Source organism: Clarias gariepinus, chromosome 11 (assembly GCF_024256425.1).
Source record: "Clarias gariepinus isolate MV-2021 ecotype Netherlands chromosome 11, CGAR_prim_01v2, whole genome shotgun sequence".
Classification (NCBI taxonomy): domain Eukaryota; kingdom Metazoa; phylum Chordata; class Actinopteri; order Siluriformes; family Clariidae; genus Clarias; species Clarias gariepinus.
Genome location: NC_071110.1, coordinates 1,783,094 through 1,808,245, shown reverse-complemented (window position 1 = coordinate 1,808,245; position 25,152 = coordinate 1,783,094). Strand labels below are relative to the sequence as shown.

Below are 25,152 nucleotides of genomic sequence, written 5' to 3'. Positions count from 1 at the left end.
ACTGTGCTTGAGAGCATATTTTCAATTGATCTTGAGCAGGTTATGCTTATCCGTGCCCAGGCATGATACAGCATGTTTAAACCACAACAAATAGACCAGATTTTGGCATCAAGTGTTCTGCAATCCATGCCCAAAACTCTGGTGTAAAAGACATGTGCCATTACATGAGACATTTACATAACTTCAAGGACTTTGAGCTAAGGTTTACCTTATTACTATCTTAATACAAGTCTAATCACAAACAGCAACAAATACAGTTTGTCTGCAATTTAGAAACTAATTATTAATTAGAAACAAGTCAAACCAAGCCTTAATGTTCAAAGTCAAACAACTCAGCTTCTTTCTCTTTCCAGAAAACAAAACTGCGGTCGATGTATTTGCAGATTTCATCATTTGTAAAACATGACCAGTCTGTGTTCCCATCTGCCTGTTGTTTTCCTTCATCTTGTGCAACATGCTCAACCATGACTCTAGGGACCGTCCTACGCTCAGAGTCCTTTGAAGATCTGTTGGCCCCACCGTTTGTTTTACACTCAAAGAAACGGGCCTTGATGTCTTGGAAGCCATCTTTCCATTGCCGTTTTCCATCCTCTATGTCTTTCAGGACAGCCCGATGGAAATCTCTAACTGTTTCCCATGGGTAGTTCCCTACATGGTCGAATACTTCAAAGCAGAGCAGATGTCTCATTTTGCGCTCATCAGCTGGCAGGTCCTGCTCCAGGATGTGGAAGTACCCCAGCATGAACAAATCAAGGGTCAAGCTTTCATAAGGAATGGGTGCACCGTCTACTCGGGGGAGGAAGTGCTCAGGAGAATAAGTGACTGTCTTTTTCTGAAGGTTCCGGATCTGGCGTGAGGGAACCCCTGAGCTGATTGCCCTCCAGTTGTGAACCATTTTGTCTATAGCTGTCCGTTGTCTGTAAAGATGATACAAGGAGCAGCCGGTTGACTGAGGGACTGGAGATGGCAGTTTGTGACCTCGTATGTAAGTCTCAGCTGATCTCTGATCTTGTTTCATTTTAGCTCTCATTGAGATTGCATAGGCAGACTTTTTCCAATGACCCAAGAATAAGACAACGATTCGCTCTTTGCGCAAGCTGGTGGTTTCTAGAACAGTAGCTGGTTCCTTGCTATTGGTATGTTTGCAACTTAAGTTACCAAGATTATTGTCTTGATTGAGGAAAACCTCTGTTTGTGAGGGATTGGATGCATTCTGCTGGTGATTAGACATTTCTGAAAATGGATAGATGTTCTCAATTTGACCTTCAAAAGTTGACCTCAGATTCCTTACAGAAACTCCTGACAACTGGATCTCCATTTCAACCTTCTCTCGCTTGCCCTTATGCCTTTCTGGCTGAGTTGAGAACACTGATGCCAGTTCTTTGTTGGGCATTTTGGAAATGCCATCCTCTACATTTTTCTCTGACAAGCTGCTCAGAAGCAGAGTCATGCTCTTCACTATGCCTGAGATACGGCTGCACCAGACGGGAAGTGTAAGAGTGTCCACCACCTCCGCCTTCTGCTGGAATTGAGTGTTAATGGTGATGTTGACAATTGGAGCAGGCAAGAGAGTCTGGAGTTGCTCGACCAGACGTGTTAACTCCAACTCGTATGCCTGACACTTTTTCTGGAGGGAAACCGTCTCAATCTGCCCTTCTAAGTATTCCAGGTCGTCCTCTGTAAGCAACTCACCGAAGGGGCCCAAAATAGCATTGCGAACCTTGGAGTACCTCCAGCCATCCATGGCTTTGTCATCCTGGCAAGAATAAGAGAATAGAAATGACTATCTATCAGAGATTCTGAGTAATAACTTTATTTATTTAATTTATTAATTTGGGTACATTTGTCTGAGGCCTGCAAGCAGTTGAAAAAAAGGGTTCCTGATGGACTTTGGGGCCGCAGGAAAACTAGAAATGATGCCTACCTTTCTCCACTCGTCTTCATCATCCTGGAGCCTTGCTTGAAGTTTACGCACCATAACTTGCCTCTTCCATTCTGCAATGGGGCTCCCGTGTTCATCATGTGTAGGAACTAACGAGTCTATATCAGCAAGAGTCACCTCCTCATCTGGGAGTGCAATCATTTCATTTTCACCTTTCTACAATAAAAAAGGCAATAATTAAAACTATTTACCATAAAACGTTTGTTTCATTTGTACTTGATCAGCCAAGGCATATTTTTGTTTTTTATAAGCCCATGCATGTGAATGTGTAGTACAATGCTTGACAACCAGTTAACCACTAGTTGATTAATTGTTGATTTAGAGTGATAACCAAATTATTCTGGGTGTCTTACAAAGTCAGCCAATAGTATTTCAGCATTCAGGGTCGTGGTGACATTTTTCTTTGTGTTTCAAGAGATCTTAAAAGAAACCACAGGAGATTCTAATTGTGCAAAAGGAAAGCTAAATTCAGTGGTGGACATTAGCGAATCATGAGTGTAAGGTGCGGATAGCACTTAACATTTACAACATTTATCCAGAGCGACTTCCTTTTTAATCCCATTGTATGAGCAATTGAGGGCCTCAAGGGACCAACAGTGGCAACTTTCTGAGACCTTCTTATCAGTAGTCCAACACCTTAATCTCTGAGTTCAATTGAGGTCATGTGTCCTGAAGGAAGCACGTAATAGTCTCTCACTCCCTGGAGGTAGTTGTCACCTGGATGGAAAAGTCGCATAGCTGGGAGTGAGCGGGAGTTATGTGGGTGTGTGTTTGGGGGGTCAATCCTGTTATCACCCAAATGAGGATGGGTTCCCTATTCTCAGGAGGTTTTTCCTTGCCACTGTCGCTTTCGTCCTCGGCTTGCTCATCAGGGACAATCTTATCATTTTGATTCATACACATTTACATTTCATACAACTTTCATAACTCTTTTAATTTTGTGTAACGCTGCTTTGCGACAATGACAATTGTTAAAAGCGCTATACAAATAGAACTGAATTGAATTTAACTGAATTTACTCATAGCCACATTCACCTTATGGCTCCAACGCATGTCTTAATGGGTCCAATATAATCGAAGGAAATGGAATACTTTTTACCCTACAGCATTCCATTCGCAAAACAGCAGTTAACAAACAGACTTACCACACGTCCAGTGAAGACTGCTGTCATTCCTGCATGTCTCCAGGACCTCACAGACTTCGTCTGAGGGACCGGTGCCCCGCTTTCCTCCAGACACTTTTTTATGGTGGACACCACTGCATGCACAAACATGAGGAATCAGAATCCAATATAATTATGTGTTTCCATCTTTGTGGTAACTGTTTGGAATAGAACCACATATGGGTGTGTTGGTCAGGGGTGCACCTACTGGCCCTATCCTGACTGGAAGTGACAATTAATTTGTCACAAATTTTTTTTTTAAAGCTTAAATGACCTGCTGATGCCACTTGGACGTGTTGAATGGAGCCCATTCCATTCCTAGAAGATTGAGAGGACGAAAAATCTTGGCTTGATGGATTGAGACGAGGCTGAGGAGAAACCTCCTTTACTGGCTGCTAGGAACACAGCACAAACCCAGGAATTAAGAGAATGCCAGTTGTGTGAGTGTAAGACATCTTGCAAATATGATAAACCATAAATATATGTGACTCTTGTGTTTATTACCTTGCTGTTATTCATACCAGTCTTAAGACGTTGCTCACTGGACTGCTCAGGAATGTTTGGGTGATGACCCTCTGTCCCAAATGTTGTCCTTTCCTCTTCTATCAGGATGATCTCCGGAGGAAGGAGATGGTCCTCCGATTCATAAAGCTGTGGAACATACCATAGTGAAGCAAGCGAATGCTTAATATATATATTTTTTATATATAAAACACACCGTACCTAGTACCTTGGTCAATATTAGTACCTGTTTGTTTGTTTGTTCTTATTGTGAAATGTCATACTCAGTTCTTTTATGACATTAAATATTAAGCGCTATTTAAATCCTGACTATATTACCTTGTATTAATTGATTTATTTATTAATATTTATAATATATATTTTATTTTACTTTATTTAATATTTATATTAATAGTCTATTTATAAAATAAAAGAAGTTTAAAAAAAGACAGCTGTTTCTCTGAGGACTCGATAGTTCAGGACTGGAATTTCCTACAAAGTCTTCCTAAAGTCTACCTGAGTCTCCAATAACTACCTGGACTCCATATTAACATCAATTAACATCAACTGTAACACACAGTATGAGTGCAGATCAATTCCTGCTATCTGTTATCACCCAGATGAGGATGGGTTCCCTATTGAGTCTGGTTCCTCTCAAGGTTTCTTCCTATTACCATCTCAGGGAGTTTTTCCTTGCCACTGTCAATGGCAATGACAATTGTTAAAAGCGCTATACAAATAAAATTGAATTGAATTGAATTGAAATTGAAAGGAAAACCCATGTGGTATTTCTACTACTGTAATATTTAGGGTAAATTTCTAAGTTATCTGGGAAAAACATGTCTAATGAGTGTAAAAGCAAGGAATAAAGAACAGTAAAGTCTTACTGAACACTTCACAGAGTCCTGACTCTAATGCAGACCATGATTTATGGATCGAAGGTAATTAAATCACAGTCTGCTGCGGTGAAACTGATTTACCTAAACTCTTACACCCCGTGAATGCCAAAGGACAAACGTCCCAAGATCAAGTCCAGCGGAATTACAAGACGAAGTCAAGTCTGTGAAACAGATAAAGATATAAGAAACAGGAAATCTAAGTGAAACATATCCTGCCTTTATCCCAGTAGTGCACTGAATGTAGGCAGCCTACAGAAATGAAAAGCTCAGGTTTCCAGTGAATAGGAAGAATCGTGTTACATTGGACCTGCAGTGATTAAAGGATCTTAATGTGTTATACTATCTTTAATCTAATGCTCTCAGAGAGATACACCTTCTCATGCTGCAAAGAGTCAACCACTATGCTAATAAAGAGTGTGCTTTAAAACTAGTACGGCTCTAAGTACACTATTTTAGTACTTTCATACTATAGTTATGTTTACGACTTGTTTTTCCTTATAAGTTTTTCCCAAAAATATTGCAGTTGCTTACGATCACATATAATTTATAGCATTTCTATAAATGTGTATTCAGAAAATAATAAAAACTCAAAATAATAACAAAAACTAACATTTGTGGACAGACAACTTTAACAATGGTTTTCAAAGAAACTCTTTTTAAAAATCTTTTTATGTATACTTTATAATCCCTGCATATAAATGCTACAGAATAAGGACAAGAAACTAATTTAAAGCCGAGTTAGTGAGCTAATTATATACGCCATGCAAACGTTAATGATTTAATTCCTACTGTACGTTCTAAAATTCTTAAATACCCAAATGTGAAAGTCATAATAACACCTGAAAAGCTTTATACAGTTTTTTTTTACAGATGTACAATATTTACACACTATTGTTTATAATAATTTAATTCAAAACCTTATAACGCATATACAATTAATTTAAGAGACGAGCAATAAAATGGTTAAAAATCGTGCAAAAATATTGAATGTAAATATGATATAAATATAGCGTACAGTTCTAACTTACCGTGACACCTAATGGCAGGCAGAGAAGCGACCGACTCCAGGGTGGAGCAGAGGGAAGTGTGTAGAGCTCGGATCTGTGATGTCCTGATTATCACAATAGTGTCTGAACGTCTAAGTATCTCTGCCCTATTATCAGGAGGTCTTGGTAGCTAGGTGTTATTGAATAATTAACTGTGTGGGGTTGAGTGTCCTGCCATTTCTCAATGATGACCATGTATAGGATGTACAGCACTGTATGTACACAACGCAACCGCAAGCACAAAGGGAGATGAAAACCTAACCTACAACATTCACAACCAACGTTTATAGTGTAACCGAATGCGTGTGTAGTCTGCTATGGATCCGCACCTACAGTAAATGTATATTTAAGAAATATCATGATAACGATATGAGATAGAAAAACTAGTAAAAGGTGTGTTCAATAAAACTAATCAATATACTTGAAAAGGATTAAATGCAAAGTAAAATAAAAACACATTTCTTATATCCTTATATTTTTAGTATAATCATGCCTTAAGGCTTTGGGATACATCGCACAGTACAAAGGCAATGTTTGTGAGGTTTATGTAAAGACGACCTCAATGTTGCGAGTTTACAAGCTTGCATCCTTTTCACCATTGTGTTGTGGGAAAAACACACACCTCTGAAATCTACAATCACCATCGAGAAAAAGATCAAAGCACCAAGCTACTGGTACTTCAAACAAAGCCCTAGAATGAGATGTTGGAACACAGATTTTAATTTTGAGGAAACCAACTAACCCCAAACCAACACTTGAACCTGGACATCTCTGTGGACATCTCTGTGGACCTGGACATCTCTGAAGGTTGTCTCTGTGGACAACCTTCATAAGTGTTTCTATGCTTACTCTCTATGTTTGAACATACTGTATAAAGCAGTGAAGAAAAGCCTGTAAACTTGGGGAATGCCGTCTAGAACAAAGACAACATTTACCAATGAATCTGAGATAATGTTAAACCTTTTACATAACCTTTATAGCACAGAGAAATTATTTTCTTTGCATTTTGCAGTTAGCAAGCTGGAGTGATACATCACCCCCAAGTAGTAAGAGTAAAGCACCTTGATCAGGGGCTCAACAGTGGCTTGAAACCCCAACCTTCTGATCAGTGACCCAGAGCCTTAAACATCTGATTAACCACTATTCAGTGTTGTAATTGGTATTAGAAGGAAACCCAAGTTCTGCTGTTGGGAAGTTTGAGAACCAGTTTGATAGGCAAGTTTAGAAAAACTGGCCATGTTCTATCTACCAGAAACCCAATGGTATATGAGACCAGAGTCTATCAGTAGATGTTACTTGATGTAGCCTTAAAGATGTAGGCAGGAATTATCAATCAGGACCTTGTCCACCTTGTGTATCACCTTAAATGACACCAGCTATTAGACATTACCTTGAGGTTCAGCCACATGGAGCAGGTTGGACATGATTGGTTACTGACAGTCCATGATCATCAGTGCAAGGGTGAACATATGTAAGAATACTACATAAGAGAAAGTTAGAATATTTAGTCTGTGGATGTACAATTGGGGAAAAAGAACGACAAGGTCACCTTGAGGAGCACAGATACCATTACATGAGGGGACAAATAACTAGTTTTATGACTTGCAGAAACATCAGTAAGACATAGAACTGGCTAATATCACTAGTTGTATTTGGTCCAATTTAACCCAAGACCTTCAACATACTTCGCCATGAAAATGAAAAAAGAAAAGAAACAATATGGAGGTTGGTATGATATAAGTTGATATAAGGCCTTTTCAGTCCAAGGTAGGTATTGCAGGATCTTATTCCTCTTACTTATGATTCACACCACAGTAGGGCAGGTAGACAGGTACGGTTTCGTGAGGTGTTCATCGGGCACATGATGAACCCCAGTGGTCCTGAGGGTTCTGCTGTCAGTGGGTGATCTGTCTGTCTATGTTGTGAGGGGTCAATGAGATTCATCATGTCACTGGTTCTAGCAAGAAATTCAGGATTCATCCAAACCCCAATTACTACATATACTACAAGAGCTGTTCCACTTTTTCAATACTGTCCATGTAAAATGTCTTAAAGGCTGTCTTAAATCCAGGTACATTTGAACATTGGCCCCAAGAGCAAGTGGTGTTTGTCTGATGAACTCTCTCAGATAATGCTCAGGTGTATACTGTATCCTTCAAAGCCTGCCCAGAACACACAAAAGAGTAGCACCAAAGCCTGTGCTCACATAAACAAGAACCAAATCACAATATAAACTAGAGGTCACGATACAGCTAACCATCATTATCCTGATGGATTGCTCTGAAGCACGAATGCCAATCTGGCATGTGTTTGAGGCTCTGAAACATGATGCAGAGAAGCTCAAATGACACTTCTTCTCTCCAGGTCCGGAGAAGGAGAGATGATAGCTGATATGCACCAGATAGACAGAGCACTAACTGTTCCGTCGGTCCTAATCGTTAAACATTATCTACTTTTAATGTGTTTCGCTGTTATGGTGACAGGCCAGGAGTGATGGTAGCTAGTTTTTCACTCTATTTTCACGCAGTTGCTCCACATGACCCTGTTCAGGATTTATATCAGCAGTATGTGCAATAGACTGGATAATTACACAGGATGATCAGGTTCTTTTTTTTTCCAGTTCAGCCTTTATTTGTCACATTCAGTATACATTACTGCACAGTTAAATTCATAATTCCTTGTATATTCCAGCTTTGTTAGTGGGCTGAGGTCAGAGCGCAAAGTCAGCCATTATACGGCACCCTCGGAGCAGGTTGCTCAAGTGCCCAAAAGCAGCAACCTGGTGGAGCTGGGACTCAAAGCCGGACCATCTGATCTGCACACACCTTGGCACAGGTTTTTATCCCAGTTGCCCTTCCTGGCCCCATCCCTTTGAATTTATCTGTGCTTGGGATCAGCACTGCACCAAGTGGCAGGTATTGGGTAGGAATTAGGAATGTCTCATGAACATGCTTGTACTCATGAAAAATCTGGCAGTATCAGAGGCATGAACTGCAAGCAGATGATTTTATTTAACTGACAAATAAACTAAACTAAAAATAAATAGAATTCTTCTGAACATGTCAAATGAAAACATCTTTGGGTTTCTACACCATTTCTATGTCGCTGTTGACTCTTTAGGTGGTACAGCAGCTCAGTGGTTAGTGGATACACCACTGCGGGTTTAGGGGTGTGAATCTCATCTTCAGTCTGTGTGTGTGAAGTTTAGATGCTCGCCCCATGCTTGATGCGCTTCCTCCGGGTACTCTGTTGTCCTCCAGCAATCCAAAGACATGCACTTTGGACAGATCCTTAAAGCCCATATTGTGTAAATGTGTGTGTGTCTTTAGACTACAAGCTTCTCAGCAATGCATCTTCCCCTTGCTAGAGTAGGTCACTGCATTCAACCATCAGATAATGATGATGTTTTAAGACAGATACAGCACAACAAATACAACTGTAACATTATCCATGTTAACAAGGTCTTTCTCTTCCCACATGTGAATGTGATCAAATGACACTCTGATGGATTTGATCTAACATCCATCATCAGGTTTTACACAAACGTCTACTACTGTCAATAAAGCAAAAGGAGAACGTACAAACACTGAAACTCGCTTCTTTTATATCTCGGCTGTACAGCACTCTGATCATGTAGTTTACTACTTATACAGCTTTTTATTTATTCTTATTTTTATTCTGTTTTAATCTAGTCTATGCACCATTAGAAGTGATGCATAATTTTGTTGTATCCTTTGCAATGATGATAAAATGATCTATCTATCTATCTATCTATCTATCTATCTATCTATCTATCTATCTATCTATCTATCTAAACATACAGCTTTATAATAATGAAAAAATTACAGAATAGAAAACAGCAGCATGTTCACTTATGGTCACAGCTCACTGTACAGACCGTAACCCGACTCTACACCCGACCCATTCTGCTATACTGTATTAGTGAACAATTCCTTAACTCATTAGTCATTAGTGGTTACTAATCAGTTACTAGTTACCAGACTAATAAATACAAGACTGATCATTCAGTTCATTAAAACATAAATTAATATATTCTCATTAAAAGTCTAATAAACAAGCGAAATACATGCAAATGTCCCAGTGTAAAGTTTTAGACTTTGGTCAGTTACGACTCTGAGTGTAGCTCTTAAACATTAAAACTTAGAGCATTTTCACATAATTTGCTTTGTAATAAACATACATAGGGCTCAGGATTATGCAGTATAGAGTAACTATATATATATATATATATATATATATATATATATATATATATATATATATAAATTATTTATTTATTTGTATTATTATTAATTTTTTTTCTTTCCCAGCACAAAGTAGGCAATAGAATAAACATGATTTTAGTTCAGGGGTAACACTCTGATCTAACACATGACCGAACATAAGCCGAGATAAATTAGCATTAAAAGCACACTTTCCTGAATTCCTTTAAAATGATAAAATGTGTTAGCTAGTTTCCTATGATGATCATGAAGGTTATTACTAAGTTATTAACCTAGTTAACCCAGTGTAAGTATGTATCCAATGATGTAAACATTAAAGCACTTTTTGTAAGTCGCTCTGGATAAGAGCGTCTGCCAAATGCCTAAATGTAAATGTAAATGAAGGTGCTGGATGTTGACATTTTGGTACTTTGATTTCTTAATGTTCCTTCTGGTCACAGGTTGTTTATGGTAACTCATGCTGATTAAAGGAACCTTACTGTAAGAGTTCCCGTACAGTACAGTGTGTCACACACTGTAGGACACACTGTGTTTGTTCAGCAGGTGGCGCTGCTGAGTCACTGAAGTGAGAGAGTTATATAATAATGTATACTGGTATAAAGTTGTGAGCTGAGTGTTACATTTGGGTTCTGGTTCTGAACCCACCTGAGTGTATGATCGGAGGAGAGCGGCGCAGTCACGGTGCCCGTTATATTCCGCCAGGTCCACTGCACTGAATCCGTCCACGTCCTTCTCCAGCGGACTGACGTGATGCTCCATCAGGAGCCGACAACACTGCAGGAGTAGTAAATGTAAGTTTGCAGTTTTAATAATATTTGGATTTCTACACTATTACTATATCACTGTTTACAGCACGGCAGGGTTGTGGGTTCGAATCTCATCGAGTGTTGGATAAAATATTCCATTATGTTTATATTGTTTGTCAGTGACTCGGATTAATTTATATGTTAATGTTCATTAAATGTGTAAAAACTAAACTATGGAAAAATACACAGTAATACATCTTCAGTTACAACACACTGGGTATACGTTCCCTACTGCATTTATTATATAACATTAAATATGTTATTAGGACTGAGGAACTCATGTAAAAGATTCTGATCAAGGTGAGGGGCGGGATTAGGCATTACAGCTTTCTTCATACGAATAACAGCTAAATGTTCGAGACGTCTTGATGTCTAACACATTTCATGTAAAAGTAACTTAAGCGTTTAAGTATTAAGGCTTTTAGAACCTCGAGTTCTCCGTTCTCGGCGGCGTCGTGCAGCGGTGTCCCGCCCCAGCAGTCTCGCAGGATTTTGGCGTCCGTATGCAGGAGGCGCTGGAGGATGCGATGGTGTCCCTCACTGGCAGCGAAGTGCAGAGCAGTGGCTCCGTTCACATCCTGGCAGGACAAGTCCACGTCTGTGAACGACGTCTGAGGAGCGCAAACAAAATCGCTTTAACAGAAGGTTTAAGGTACGAGAATGTGAGACCGTTCTCAGGGAAGATTGTTTCTATATTTGATCCGATCAACGACCAGGTACACTGTATCGTTCTCGAGACCTCAGAACGGTTCGAGAACGTGGAACGATTGTGTTCTTACTGATCAAAATAAACCAGACTTTGGGGTGAAGTGTTCTAGGGGAAACGGTCCTAGGGCCTAAATGTGAAAACGCTCTAAGAAGAATCCACACACTCACTCACCAGCCAGACCACCAGAGCGTGGTGGCCCATGTGGGCGGCGGCATGCAGGATGCTCATCCCGTCTCGGGCCTGCAGATGGACGTTTGCACCGCAGTCCTTCACCAGATACTCCAACACGTGCAGATGCCCCTCTTGACAGGCCAGGTAAAGGGGCGTGGCTCCGGTGTGCATCTGATGGTCCACAGTCCTGCGGGGAACGTCGTGGAGATGTAATTACGTGCTGTGACTGAGATCTTCGGGTGTGTTTTCATCCATCCCCAGAATCATGATCATTTGCTCGCTTGAGATCACGTTTATAACCAACGAACCGAGAATGTACAGAGTAACTGGCAGAGGTTATGAGGTCGAATTTCATTCATAAGGATGTAACAAAATAACTATGATTGTAGCATAAACCTGTGATTTGCAGCTGCACTACTGGCAGAGCTGATGTTATAGAGAACTAATCAATTCAAATCAAACCAATCAGAATTCAGAGTTCAGCAGCGCTGTGGAATATAAACATGACTGATGACTCCAGAGGGATTGAGGGGTAAATAAGGCCGTGTGTGTGTGTGTGTGTGTGTGTGTGTGTGTGTGAGAGGAGGAGGAGGATGAACATATGGTGGATAAGAAGCGCCTGATGAATTATTGACTGCTGATCCATGAGCATGCGTTAGGCATATGCTTCCCCCCCAACCCACGAACCTCCACCTCCATTCCATTACTAATGAGCAGCTTCAGAGCTCCAACCACACCTGCTGCATCTCTTCCTCTCTCTCTCCCTCTCTCTCTCTCTCTCTCTCTCTCTCTCTCTCTCTCTCCCTCTCTGTATGAAACCTGACTCACAGCTGAATAAGTGTCAGATGCATAAGCAGTTGTAGGACTGTAGGACGTTTACGTGTGTGTGTGTGTGTGTGTGTGTGTGTGTGTTTACTGTGGTGAGTGGGACATGAGCAGTTTGACACAGGTGAGGTTTCCGCTTGCAGCAGCGTAGTGGACAGGGAGCGCCCCACAGTGGGTTTGGAGCTCAGTGCTGCCCCCTGCAGTCAGGAGGCACTGCACAACATCTGCACGACCGAACCGGGCCGCTAAATGGAGAGCTGTGGCTCCTTCAGCATCCTGATCCTACACACACACACACACACACACACACACACATTTTATAAATATGCTTAGAAGCAATTTAGTTTGTCATCTTTACTTAATGCAGATAATCAATGTTACATCTGAATCTAATAAAAGTCAAAGACCAACCTCGGTAACCAATAATTAATAATTAAGGTTTAAAAAAAAGCTGCAATGTTCTGTTATTTTTTTTTTTGTTTATTTTTGTGATAAAATTATATAATGTTTATTTTCATGCAAAATGTCCTCACAAGGTAAAAAAATTCAATTATTCCTATTTTTCTGGCGACATCATCTGGTCAGCACAATGTTAGCAAAACTCTTTCTCTCTCTCACACACACACACACACACACACAAGCAGACAAAAAACCCAATAAATTGCATGCTTTTGATCATTACTAAATACATTCATTTATGGAAGACATTATTTTATGATGATTATTATTATTATTATATATTTTTTGCTTATCATATTCGGTCCATCGATACAGTATGTTTATTGCTATTACTTTAATAACACTAGGAAAAATAATTCAAATAATTTATACTAAATACTGTAAATGTTTGTTTATTTGTTTGTTTGTTTGTAAGGCAACACACTTAGATAATGTGACAGATTAAGAAAATAAAAAATGGCACTGTGTCTCTTCATACTGCGCATTAATTGGCCATAATTAATCAAAATGATGTCTAACCCCAGCACCTACAGTCATCCAGTACAGGCTGTAGAACCACAGATTCCTCCTCATATCCTCACTTTATGCCTTTAATAAACACAGCCTGTCTATGTTCCTCACCTCCAGACTGCACTCTCCGTATCCCAGCAGCCACTGCAGCTCCAGCACGTGCCCGGTGGCGGCGGCGTCATGAGCGGCCGTGGCTCCGTTTCTGGCACGTGCGTTTCCTTTGAAGTTCATCTCCCTCACCAGGAAGCGCAGGCACTCCATCCGGCCCGCGCGCGCAGCGTGATGCACCGGCGTGGCCCCCTGATCATCAGCGACGCCCGGCGTGAGACCCCCAGACGCCCACATGACCCTGAGAGCCTCCAGATCGCCCTCACGTGCCGCCTGGATCGCTTTGTGGACCATGTCGACGCTGGACCAACTCAGAGCGTAGTGGACGCGGCATGTAGAGCTCGGCTTACTCACTGTCACACTCTAACACCACACCCCCCTTCCCTCCGTCATCCCTCCATCCATCCCTCGCTTCAACAAATAATGATACCTGAGACTCTGGGACGGCGTGTAGGCTGAATGGAAAGAGGAGAAGCACGCTGACCTCAGGCAGGACAACATGATGGAGCATTTATACATTTTAGGATCGAGAAGGCTCAGAATTTCATCTTCCACACTAATGAGCTCAGTTTGCAGATAAGATCCGGTTCCTGAGCAGCTTGCTCGATCATTTTCAGATCCTAAAAATATATCTTTAAAATTCAATTCAGTTTTATTCTTCATTCTGATGCACTATATAACATTATAATTTGGGGAATATTTGTTATAAATCTGTATATGCACGCCGACATACTGTATCGTCTGTGCTTTATAAGAGTATAGTTAAAAAACTAAATATAAACCATTCATTTCTTAACACAAGTTAACACCAGTGTAATCACTAAACTCTTTATTTACCCTTTTAACATTTTGCTCACTTTTTTGTAGATGTTGGTGCTCCAAAGCAAAGCATAAAGGAAACACAAAGACTCAATGAACCCTTCATGATTGAATCTAAACATGTCTTACACTTACATCTTTGCACTTCAAGTTCATCCTTGTGAATGAAAACATCTGGCACTTCAGTGAACACAGTAATAAGACATGGTGCAAAAAAGAAGGAGACACACACGAGGGACGGCGTGTTGCACATTTATTTCACGTCCAACAAAGTGTTAAGTGTCCACAGACATTCGAAGACATGAGTCCAACACTTTTTGAGCACTAAGTACACTACGGCTTATCTATTAAGGGTACAAAGAGGTTACACCTGTGTGCCGGTTGGGGTTTATATACACAGCATGAACGCGAGAAGCGGCTACAGGAGATGCGCTGCGGAGAAGGTTCGAGGAGGCTCTTGATTTTTTTTTAACAAAAGTGTACAACTAGTATTATAGTGTAAATGCTACTGATATACTGTAGGCGTGTGAGTAATTATATACAGCATGCTGTCACATATTAGCAGAGAGACGGGAAAGGGACGAACAGAATTCTGAGCACCGAGAACGCATCGCGGGGGGGGGGGATCCTCCAAACCTGGGAAGCCTTCACTCACATCACTGTTCACTGGAGTTATTTTATAACTGATAATAATAATAATAATAATAATAATGCTGAAGTTGACTGAGGAACACATTATAGAGTCCTAATAGCAGCATCACAAACATTTCAATTATCAATTGAAAACCTGCACGTGTTTATTGATTGATTGATTGATTGATTGATTGATTGTGCACTGTGGGTTGGCTGGCCCAAGGCACAATTTTAAAACATTTATTTATTTATTTATTTATTTATAACAGAGCAAGTTAAAGACTTGAAACCCACCTTGGTGACGGACAACAGAAAACATTATTCATTCAAAAATCTAAATTCTAAAAATCTAATAAGTGCTACAGTCTGAGTCCATGATACATTCATGAACAGTCACTTAATTAAAAATAAAAAAAAAGACAAAAAGAGCAAAAAAACTTAACAAAAACCTCCCCGAAACTAGCATGCTAGTCGAGCATGTTAGCTAGTCATTCGCTAGTGCTGTTTCAGTCAGTTAGCTATGTGCAGAAATTCATTATTGGATTGATTAAACTAACAAGCTAGCTTACCTGATTATCTAGCTAATGTTTTGAGCATACATGCACAAGCACATGAAATATCTAATCATAAGAGAGCTGGTGCTGGTGTTCTTCTTTAGCTAGCTTACAGTACTGCTTAATTTAGCATGCTAGTCAGACTCACAAGACAGATTTCATGCTAACTCCTAGCACTGATCATTTTATCAGCATATAATTATTAAATAAAGAAACATCGGTGACTTTACTGATTCACAGATTTGAGTTCGTTCAAGCTAGGTCCGGGTTTTAGCTTGCCTGTAACAACGCTAGCTCATGATTAGCCTGTTCACAGAGCTAGCTACTGTAGCACACACAGGGTGAGGAAATCCTATACATCCTTAGATGAAGTTACTACTACACTTAGTATAATTTAAACAAAAACGGTGGATATGATGCTTCAGGACCGGCTCTGTTATAAATCACAAAGATGAATCTGAGGTGACGGAGAAAGACTGGCTGATCATTTCTCACCAACACCAACGCGACACGAGCAGGTTTTACTTCATCAATAAACGACTTCCTGCGCTAGGACGTCTCTGAGGTGTAGCTACTACACAATAACGTTAATTAAAACAAGTTCATATTTGTAATCATTTTTACACTGTAATCTTTACAATAAGGCCAAATTCATCTATTTTCACTTTAAACCCTGCTGAAATTAATGTAAGTCCATTTGGAAAGTCTCTGTTGGTTTGTGTTACGTAACGGGAATCGGCTTAAAGGTCTCCATCAGATTCCTAAGGCTTCCATTAGCAATTTTTATTTATTTATTTATTGTAATTTAAGCTAAAATATCTCCAGAATCCAACATGAGCTCCTTCTTTGTGGTTAGAATTAAAATTAAGATAAAAGTTAGATAAGGAGCCATTAGGAATGATAAATTCCATTAAGCTACCATTACACAAATATATTACACATATTACAAAATTTTTTTAAATCCAATCTTGAGACAAAAATCTTTGACAAAAATTTCAGCAAGGGGATTTTTAAACTTTTTTTTTTAACATTTCTGATTTAAGGATCTGAAATAGCAGATTTATAAGCAGCCATAATATTGTACTGTATATACTATTCAATAAATATACCATCTTTACCATCTTTGTTCTTAGGTGCTCTGAAATACACACACTTTATCTCTGTGTCCATTAAACACTCATAACTAATGCTAACCTTTAGGCGATTTTAGTGATTAAAATTAAAACTAAAACATCAAGAAACACCAAAGGTCTACATTTCACATTTGTGCAAATTTAACATATTAATGCAAAACATAAGGCGATCAAATAAAGAACATCAAGCTCCATAAAAAGATCCAAAGTGCAACGTGAAAAGGTAAATAAATAATGTCATAATGTTATAAACACATGAGGCTCAATAAATTAAACATTTAACATGTAATTAATATGAATGATATAAAATTCCTCTTATTGAGAAATGTGTTAAAATGTTAAATCTCATGAACATAATTAGGTGAAGGATTTTTTTTTTTCAATACCATCTCATTCCCTTTTTTAAAAAAAAAATTGGCACTCATTTTTTTAATAGGATTTGCTTTTTTTTTTTGAGAGCCATTAAAGATTTGTGCCAAATCTTAGCAAAAATGAATATCACACTATAAACCATGTACTGTGTAATCAATGTCAGGTTTGACATAACCTGATAACACCTGCTCATAAGGATTAATGACATTAACAACAGAATCTGGAGAAACTCACTGGTCATCTGATCATTTTATTCCAATCAGTGATTTCCTGTTAAACGCTGCGTCTTGTTTCCTGACTGTTACTGCTTGTTCCTGTCAATCCTGATTAAATCAGTTTACTTGCAAGTTAAAACATCACAAAATAGGAAAAGTTTTCATGATATAATTTGGAAATTTGGGCGTTTCCTTGGAATGTGATGATCTTAAGAGGATTTCACTTAAATATAATGTAAAATGTGAAATCAAATCTGATACAAAATTTCGTGAAAAATCGTTTGGTAAATTATTATTTATTACAGCCGTCACCCAGAGACTCTAGTTTTTTGTCTGGTCCATCATATTTTCCCTCCTCACACATATCCACCCAAATGTAGTAACTTGAATATTTATTTATTTTAACCCCGCCCCTTTTTTTCATAATAATCCTGGAAAACGGTTTATATTGTGAAGTTTAATTTTGCTGAGGTTTCTGAAAACGTCCTTGTTACAAATCCTATAAAAAAAAATTGAGTGATTATTTTTCAATGGATTTGACAAGGGATTGAGGATTACATGACATTTCCTAGGATCATCTGTATAAACTCCATATTAGAAGATTAACAGGTTAAAGTTGTTTCTGTAACTAAAAAAGAAAAAAGAAAAAACACCAGGAAACTCTCACTGATCTGAACTTGTTTAACCGTCTCCAGGAAAGCTTAGGGAAAAAAGCGGTTCACATCTAACCTACTGAAGAACACACGCACACACACACACACACACACACAGATGTGCAGCAATGTGTTGCATTTACAGCAGCTAAACTCTTTACATTTTAAAACGGAGGCGGTTCTGTATGGAGCTGATTTTTATCCTAATTATCACTAACAAGTGCGGTTTTTAACGCGGCTATGGCGAGTTACAGTACTTAGGACTTTTGCTAATGACATACACAGACACTCATAGATTCATACACACACACACACACACACGCACTTGCGCGCGCACACACACACACACACAGGCAGGGGGCAGTAGAGAGGGACGCAGGCAGGCACAGGCTATTATTGTCTTCACACCAGTATTTACACCACAGGAGCGCGTCGAGATTCTGCGCTCGACCTCAGACGGAGGATCGTCAGCGTTTTTTTTTTACATCCTCATCTGTGCGGATTTCGTCCTGGAGAGTTTTGACCTGAGGAGGAGAGGACAGGGAACACATCGGGTCTAATGCAGGACAGGAAGTCATTTGTTCAGAGAAAAATTGTGTCTGTGGCTAATCTCGTTTACTGTTATTTCACTGATTAATGCTAATTTTAATGCTAATGTTGTAGTGCATTCCAAGCTCACTAAAAAAAAACCACCGAGTTCTGTAGATGTAGAGGTGAGTTAATTACGTACTTAAGTTAAAGTTGAATAAGTACTTTACTTAGGATAAATATGTACATAAAATGAATCATTTTTTTAGCTTTACACTGAAACGTGTAGAATACAAACAAGATAGCTAATAGGAAAAGTGCACATTAGCACCACCTAGAGGTCATTCACATAACTGTCTACTGTCTGTTATTTTACAGTTATACAGTTAGGCATTAAAAAAGTGGTATTAAAATAAAAAGTCAGAGAAACACTCCAAAATAGTCCGGTTTGGTAGGAATAATAATAATAATAAGAAGAAGAAATGAAATACGTATATTTTTTAATTAAGTTCTTTTTATAACTATTTTCCAACAATAGACTTGAACTTTCCCCACTGTTGAGCTGTTAATAAGAGATAACCCAGACACACTGCGATGTAGAGTAGACTGCGGTTCTACCTGATGGTCCCAGCCAGCAGTGGGTTAAAGGCGTAGAGCCAGTCGTGCATTTCTTTATCGTTGCCGGCCTGCAGGAGGATTCCATGATGCTCAGTGACCACTGTAAATGCATTCGGGGTCTGCAAAATACACACACACCCAGTTCAGGAGAAACGCCTTCCACAGGAACAATTCAGTAACTGTGTAAAGATAAAGCTGCCACATAATATTACACGTCTATGAAGAATGTTAGTGATGTCACAGAGAGACGGAATAGAGAGAGAGTGAGACAGAGCCACAGAGGGACAGGCAGACCGATACACTGAGAAACACACAGATATGGACAGGCAGGCAGAAGGGAAGACAGATTCGTCCACACAAACAGGAAGTACATATAAAACATAAAGGTACATATAAAATAGACAGCCAGACAGACCAACAGACAAACATCAAGACAGACAGAGTTGGGAGACAGACAGATGTACTGGTAGAGGTTTTGTCTGTACATTGGGTCATAACTTGCTCTTTCAATGATGTCTTTACGTTTCATACATCAGAGGATCAGAAACCTGTCTCAGAAAAATTTCTGTCTGTCTGTCAGTATTTGTGTCCAGACAGATTTTGTCCCAACAACACACAAAACTGGCTGGACATAATTTAATGGAACTTTGTCGGTTCTTTATTATCTACCTGAAGTTTAATCTGCACCATCAGTGAATCTAAATGTGGAGTAAAAGTGATGTTATGAACAGTTATGTGTGGGATTTAATAATCTACTGTAAAATAATCTCCTAATGCGCTACTGTCTCAATGTAAACAAACACCTGCACCAATAGATATTAATTAGAAAAGATAAAGTGAATATTTTTACTGGGATTAGTTCATATTTTCACTTTGGCTGAAATAACAGCGCTGAAGTGGTATAAGTGAATTTTAACACGCTGGAGTGGTTTTAAGACAAAACTTCATCTTTATCCTTTTATCTACTTTTTCCATTTCTCATCTGTGATTCACTCTCCGATTACCGAACAGGGAGTGTATTTGTATGAGCACCAAAGAAGGACAACTTAGTGTAAACAAGGCGTAAGATACTCAACCTTACAGAATGGGATTTCTTTGTATTAATAAGTTAGACAGAGAGTTCTGCTGTACAGAGAGACACACAGACATGTACGTGGGCTTCAACCTCAAATAATAATAATAATAATAATAACAATAATAATATCACTGATTACATTAACGATCAGCAGATTATTTTTGGATTTAACCTTTTAACTGTTTCTACAAACTCTTTAACTGTCATTGATACGTACTTAGGCTAGTTTATTTCAAATGAAATCTTCATATATTGTGCGACATTATGAGAGACAGACAGACAGCAGATGGACAGATGTTAGAGCGTCTCACCCTCAGGAGGCCGTGCTGGTCCTCGCTGTACTCCACCTGGGCAGAGGACAGGTTAATGACGGCTCTCTCCACGCTGTCTCTCTCACTGCGGTACAGATAGACGTACGGACGCCGCACCACCACGTAACGCTTCACCCAGCCGCTGGTGTGGGGCTCCAGGAAGTTCAGGTAGCCTTTCTTAGACACTATGGGGCTGCAGGAACATCAACAACCATTGAAGCACAAATTCACATTTCCTTCCATAGCACATGTGAAGTAGTTATGCATTGATTGATTGATTGATACACAGAACCACAATGTGTTTGAGTCTGTGTGTATACCTGACGCGGATCTCCTGGATGTTGGGGACGAAGGTGCAGGTTCGAGGTTTCCTCTCCTCAGGACTAAATGGGTCCAAATCTGGACTGGAAGCCCCAGAGTGAGCCTCTGCACCACTGTGTCACACAACCACACACACACTTAAATTATTGTCTCCTACCAAACTTTAATAACACAAACACAAAAACAATACAAATGAAACCGTTAAAGAGGCTGAGAGAAACAAACTGACCTGAGGTCGAGGGTTCCATAGTGACTGTCCACCAGAGAAGGACAGGTAGTGGATGGAGTCAGAGAGCTCAGAGCAGAAGACGATGTGTCTCTCAGCAGAGACGCTGATATCTCAGACAGCTACATAAGCCAAAGGAACACGGCATCATCAACAATCAGGTGTGTTCGGTTCATAGATTTAAACGGCAAAAATCATCACTGGCATCCAGTAAGTGTTCTGTCTTATCGACTAAAGGATGGAAGGAGCAGAGTGGAGGAGGAAATGCAAGCAAGGCAGCGTTTTTGCTGGTTTAAGAACACTTTAATATCGTCAATTAAACAAAAGATAAAATGTGTACAGTATATAGCAGAATGATGACTTTTATTCTAATGAGCTATGAATAGAACTGCATTCCTAACTGCTCTATTTAAACGTGGACTGAACATAGAGCAGATTTATGACTTGTCCCTAAATCAGGTGTCCGTACTGTATAAACGCCTCCGTGAGCGCTCTGTCTAAACAAGGAGGGCAGGTTTTGTCCCTCCAGCTGAACACCATCAACTCATTTAAAGCTGCTCTTTGTAAATGAGGTACATTATAGTATACAGAGCCGAATGTTAACTGCTTCATGTCCATTAGCTTAAAGTGTAGAGGAGAGGAGGAGAGAGAGAGGAGCATTTTAAATAGTCCTCTATCTAAATCAAAACACTTTGGACTATTTAAAATGAGTTAGAGTGGATTTTAATCGCTCTATATAAATAAGGCAGAGCAGGTCTCATCACATATCCACTTACTGTAAGACGAAGCAGAATTATAACTGCTCTTTATTTGACCGCTCTATCTACATGAAGCAGAGCAGAGTGTTTGACCGCTCTATCTTTTGACCGCTCTATCTATGGTTAGGTATATTAATGATTATTTATATTAATCAGCGAAGGTTTATGACCAAAGCCATGAAAATGAAGTAGAGCAGAGCTTTTAACCGCTCTAACAAATCGCAGCGCTGCATATTTTAGATGGATGATGTAACAGCAGGTCATTTGACCGCATTATCCAGAGCATAAACACACAAAGTACAGCAGATTTTTTTTTAAGACTGTACATAGATATGTTAAGGTAGTTTTATAAAGAATTTTAAAAGCTCTACCTAACTTCTAGTAAATAAAGGCAGACTTTAGAACACGTTAACTTAATGAGGTGATTTTTGACCTCTCTATTTAAATTTGAGTGCTCCAGATGTTTAACTTAGAGTGGATTTATTTTGCTGTTACCCCCAAAAAAAACAAGGTAAAGCAGATTTCTGATTATTAAAGTAGCTACAGTGAATAAGAGCTCTGGGTTTAAATTGAGATGAAACTGTTTTATTTATGTACAGAAGGTTAATGACTGCTCTAGATTCATAACTAGGTCAGAAATACTGTGGCTAGGTTTAGACTGGTCTATGTACATGAGGTAAAGGTAGAGGAGCTTTATGATGGCACTCTCTTCATGAAGTAGAGAGGCAGAGCAGGCAGAGGGCCCGTCGGACAGAATGGAGGACAGAGACGAGTCCCACAGGTGGGGAACCGGGTGGTAAAGGCTCACCTTGCTCTCACTGGCACTGCTGCTCACCTGGCTGTACTGCCTGTCAAAGGTGTGCATGAGCAGTCGCAGACACTGGGGACCAGAGGGAGTGCGTTACCATTACAACACAACTACCAGCTTTTTATAAGGTTAGGAATTAACTGTTTGTTTTTTAAAAATGATTACAGGTTTGTGAAATTTCACGACATGCCATGTCTATATACTGTATATACTAACACACTATACAAAACACAGCATTATTATAATATATTGTATATTATTATTATCTATATGAGACACAGTTTAGGCTAAAATTGAATTTAGCTACAGTAGCTTGTATCTGTTATCCTATTGCTAAGGTTAGCTTGCTAACTTTAAAAAGTCATCAACATGGTTAGATTTGGATTTTTTTTCTAAAGCTATACAGTGGTAACGCGGTTTGCGAGTGTTTAGCAAGACAAGCAAAGAACGTGTGTGTGCGCGTGTAAAGCAAAAGAAAGTCTCATTAGAGAGGTTAAGATCCATTTTTTCTCTCTTGATCAGCCTGCACTTTGTGTCTGTGTGCGCGCGCGACATTGAACACTGTGCCACACACACACACACACACTCAAACCCCTCCTACTTTTGCCTTCACACACACACACTCTCTGCTCTACACAGAAACTCTGCCCCGATTCTTTGTAAAGGTAAAGTGCAGGTGCGCGGGACTTATTAGCGATGTTCCTTGTTAACTTTTCTGATAAAACAGTCTTTCCATTAATGTGTGTGTGTGTGTGTGTGTGTGAAACTTAAATAAGAGACTAGAAGGGGGGAGGGGCTGATTCCTCCTCTCCTCTTACTTTAGCTTTACACACACACACGCATCTGTCTGGATTTATTTGCATTTTTTTTTTTAAGTAAAGTGCAGGATAATTTGTTTTATTTTTACCTTATATTTTGTATTCATTATTTTTATGTATTTTTTGAGGCGGGGCTGTGTCACAAATAATTTGAGTTTCCATTATTTCTAAAGCGCAATTTGCTTTGGTTTATGAGTTTTTTCGAATATGAGCCCACTTCCAGAAGAAATTATGCTCCTAATCCAAAGTATTTTAGTTAATTAACTTTGATGTCATCTTGATTAACAGTAAAATTGATTTAACAAAAAAAAACATATACAATGTTTCTTTGTTTAGAAAGGTCTTTGATTAGAAACATAATACTTAAGTGTTTTTGAGGTTTAAATTAACTAGCTAACTTTAAATATAATGTCTCTTTAGTTAGATTTAGCTATCTAACCTTACGGGCAGATTTAGCCACATTAATATAAAATCAGTCAATTCTGTGGTTAAATTTAGCCAGAAAACATTAAAGATGATGTTGCTTTAGTTTCAGATTTAGCTAGCTAGCCACATGTTCAGCCCTGTATGAATAAATGGATAATGTGGAGGGGAATAGTGATCACCTTGGCAGCCAGCTCCCTCTGTCTCTCATTGGTTCCATCCAGAATGGGGCTGCCTGCCAGGGTGGGACTGAGGGATTTAGGCGAGTCCATCAGGTCTTTACTGCACAGAGACTCCTGACTCAGCACAGATGCTTCCAGCTTCTCTCTCAAAAGCAGGTAGTGCCTCGTCTTCTCAACCTACACACACACACACACATACAGTACACACACATACACACAAATCAATGCATCAGATCTTGTAGGCTTTATAAATTGTGCCGCAACAAAAATGCACTTGTCCGTTCATCCGGAGATCGCAAGACCGAATCCCAATAATGAAACAGAACATCCATGGCTGACGTCCAAGAGAGCAAAATTGACCGAGCTCCCGGAAGGAAAGGGTGGTGTACCAGCTCTCCCATATTAATAACAGTGACCCTGGCCAACTGTGGGCATCTATAGGGGTGAAAGTGAGAGAATATCGCTTTTCTCCGAGCCCAGATGTTGTGTGGGCAGAAAATAATGCAGATGAAGCATGTGATAGGCTTTTCTCTTACTTGTTATTGAAGAAGGCTTTATGTGTCACATGGACTTTTGAGCACAGTGTATTTATTTTCCTTGCATATTCTAGTGTGTTAGGATCGTGGAGTCAGAGCGCAGGGTGGGCCAGGATACAGCCCCTTTTCTCTGAATGGGTGTTTGACTACAGTTAAGATGACTAGTCTTTGATATACACTCATGGCCACAATGTGACAAAAACGAGTCAGGAACGTGTACAGGAACGTCCTAGACCATGAACTTCATACCTCCTGCAGGAGACTGAGCTTCTCCAACTCCCACTGATGATCCAGGATGAGACTGTCACTGCGAGGTCTCCACCCGGCCAGGTTCTCCTCACCACGAACGTAGGCCACCGAGGTGTCCAGCACACGCCGACGCCTCCTCTGCATTCCTAAACACATTGCGATTGGTCAGAAGGTGTTTGTGGTAATTTGCTGAATCTAATGTTATCGTTTCTATAGCAACAGCTCATTTACAAAACATGCTTGCATGATGAAGTTTTTTCTTTAACATTTATGGAAGGAGTCTCCAGTGTCAACACTTTCTAACAGCTTTGTAAGAGATTTAGAGAAGGAACTTTTTTTTAAATAAGTAATGAACCCCGAACAATTTTTATTACCTGGACTTCCAATGTCTGCCAGATGGCACAGACTGAGCTCATACACTCCAGTTACACGGTTACTAAAAGGAAACCAATTACAACAATGATCAGAGAATCGTTTTTGGTTAGTTACGGATAAGACCTTGGACAGTACTAATAAAAATTTATTCTCAATAAGGTG

General features: G+C 39.5%; 2 protein-coding genes across 10 annotated transcripts in view; both read right to left on the bottom strand.

The window, feature by feature from the left end:
- Positions 1-310: 310 nt before the first annotated feature.
- espnlb (espin like b) lies at positions 311-13,677 on the bottom strand. Its single transcript, XM_053507487.1, has 9 exons — positions 13,387-13,677; positions 12,398-12,588; positions 11,482-11,668; positions 11,030-11,212; positions 10,441-10,569; positions 3,380-3,500; positions 3,076-3,200; positions 1,925-2,098; positions 311-1,756 (listed from the first exon to the last, which is right to left on the bottom strand). The coding sequence occupies exons 1-9, from the start codon at positions 13,675-13,677 to the stop codon at positions 311-313; spliced, it is 2,847 nt and encodes a 948-aa protein (XP_053363462.1).
- Positions 13,678-14,439: 762 nt separating this feature from the next.
- kif1ab (kinesin family member 1Ab) overlaps positions 14,440-25,152 on the bottom strand; it is a 55,644-nt gene continuing 44,931 nt past the window's right edge. For all 9 annotated transcript variants that reach the window (XM_053507785.1, XM_053507784.1, XM_053507790.1 and 6 more), the window contains 9 exons: positions 24,990-25,051; positions 24,616-24,761; positions 23,831-24,007; positions 22,408-22,479; positions 20,845-20,963; positions 20,615-20,728; positions 20,295-20,487; positions 18,909-19,027; positions 14,440-18,286 (listed from right to left, as the gene is read on the bottom strand). In XM_053507785.1, the coding sequence (XP_053363760.1) occupies positions 18,244-18,286; positions 18,909-19,027; positions 20,295-20,487; positions 20,615-20,728; positions 20,845-20,963; positions 22,408-22,479; positions 23,831-24,007; positions 24,616-24,761; positions 24,990-25,051 (1,045 nt within the window). In that variant the 3' untranslated portion in view covers positions 14,440-18,243. The remainder of the gene's footprint in view (positions 18,287-18,908; positions 19,028-20,294; positions 20,488-20,614; positions 20,729-20,844; positions 20,964-22,407; positions 22,480-23,830; positions 24,008-24,615; positions 24,762-24,989; positions 25,052-25,152) is intronic.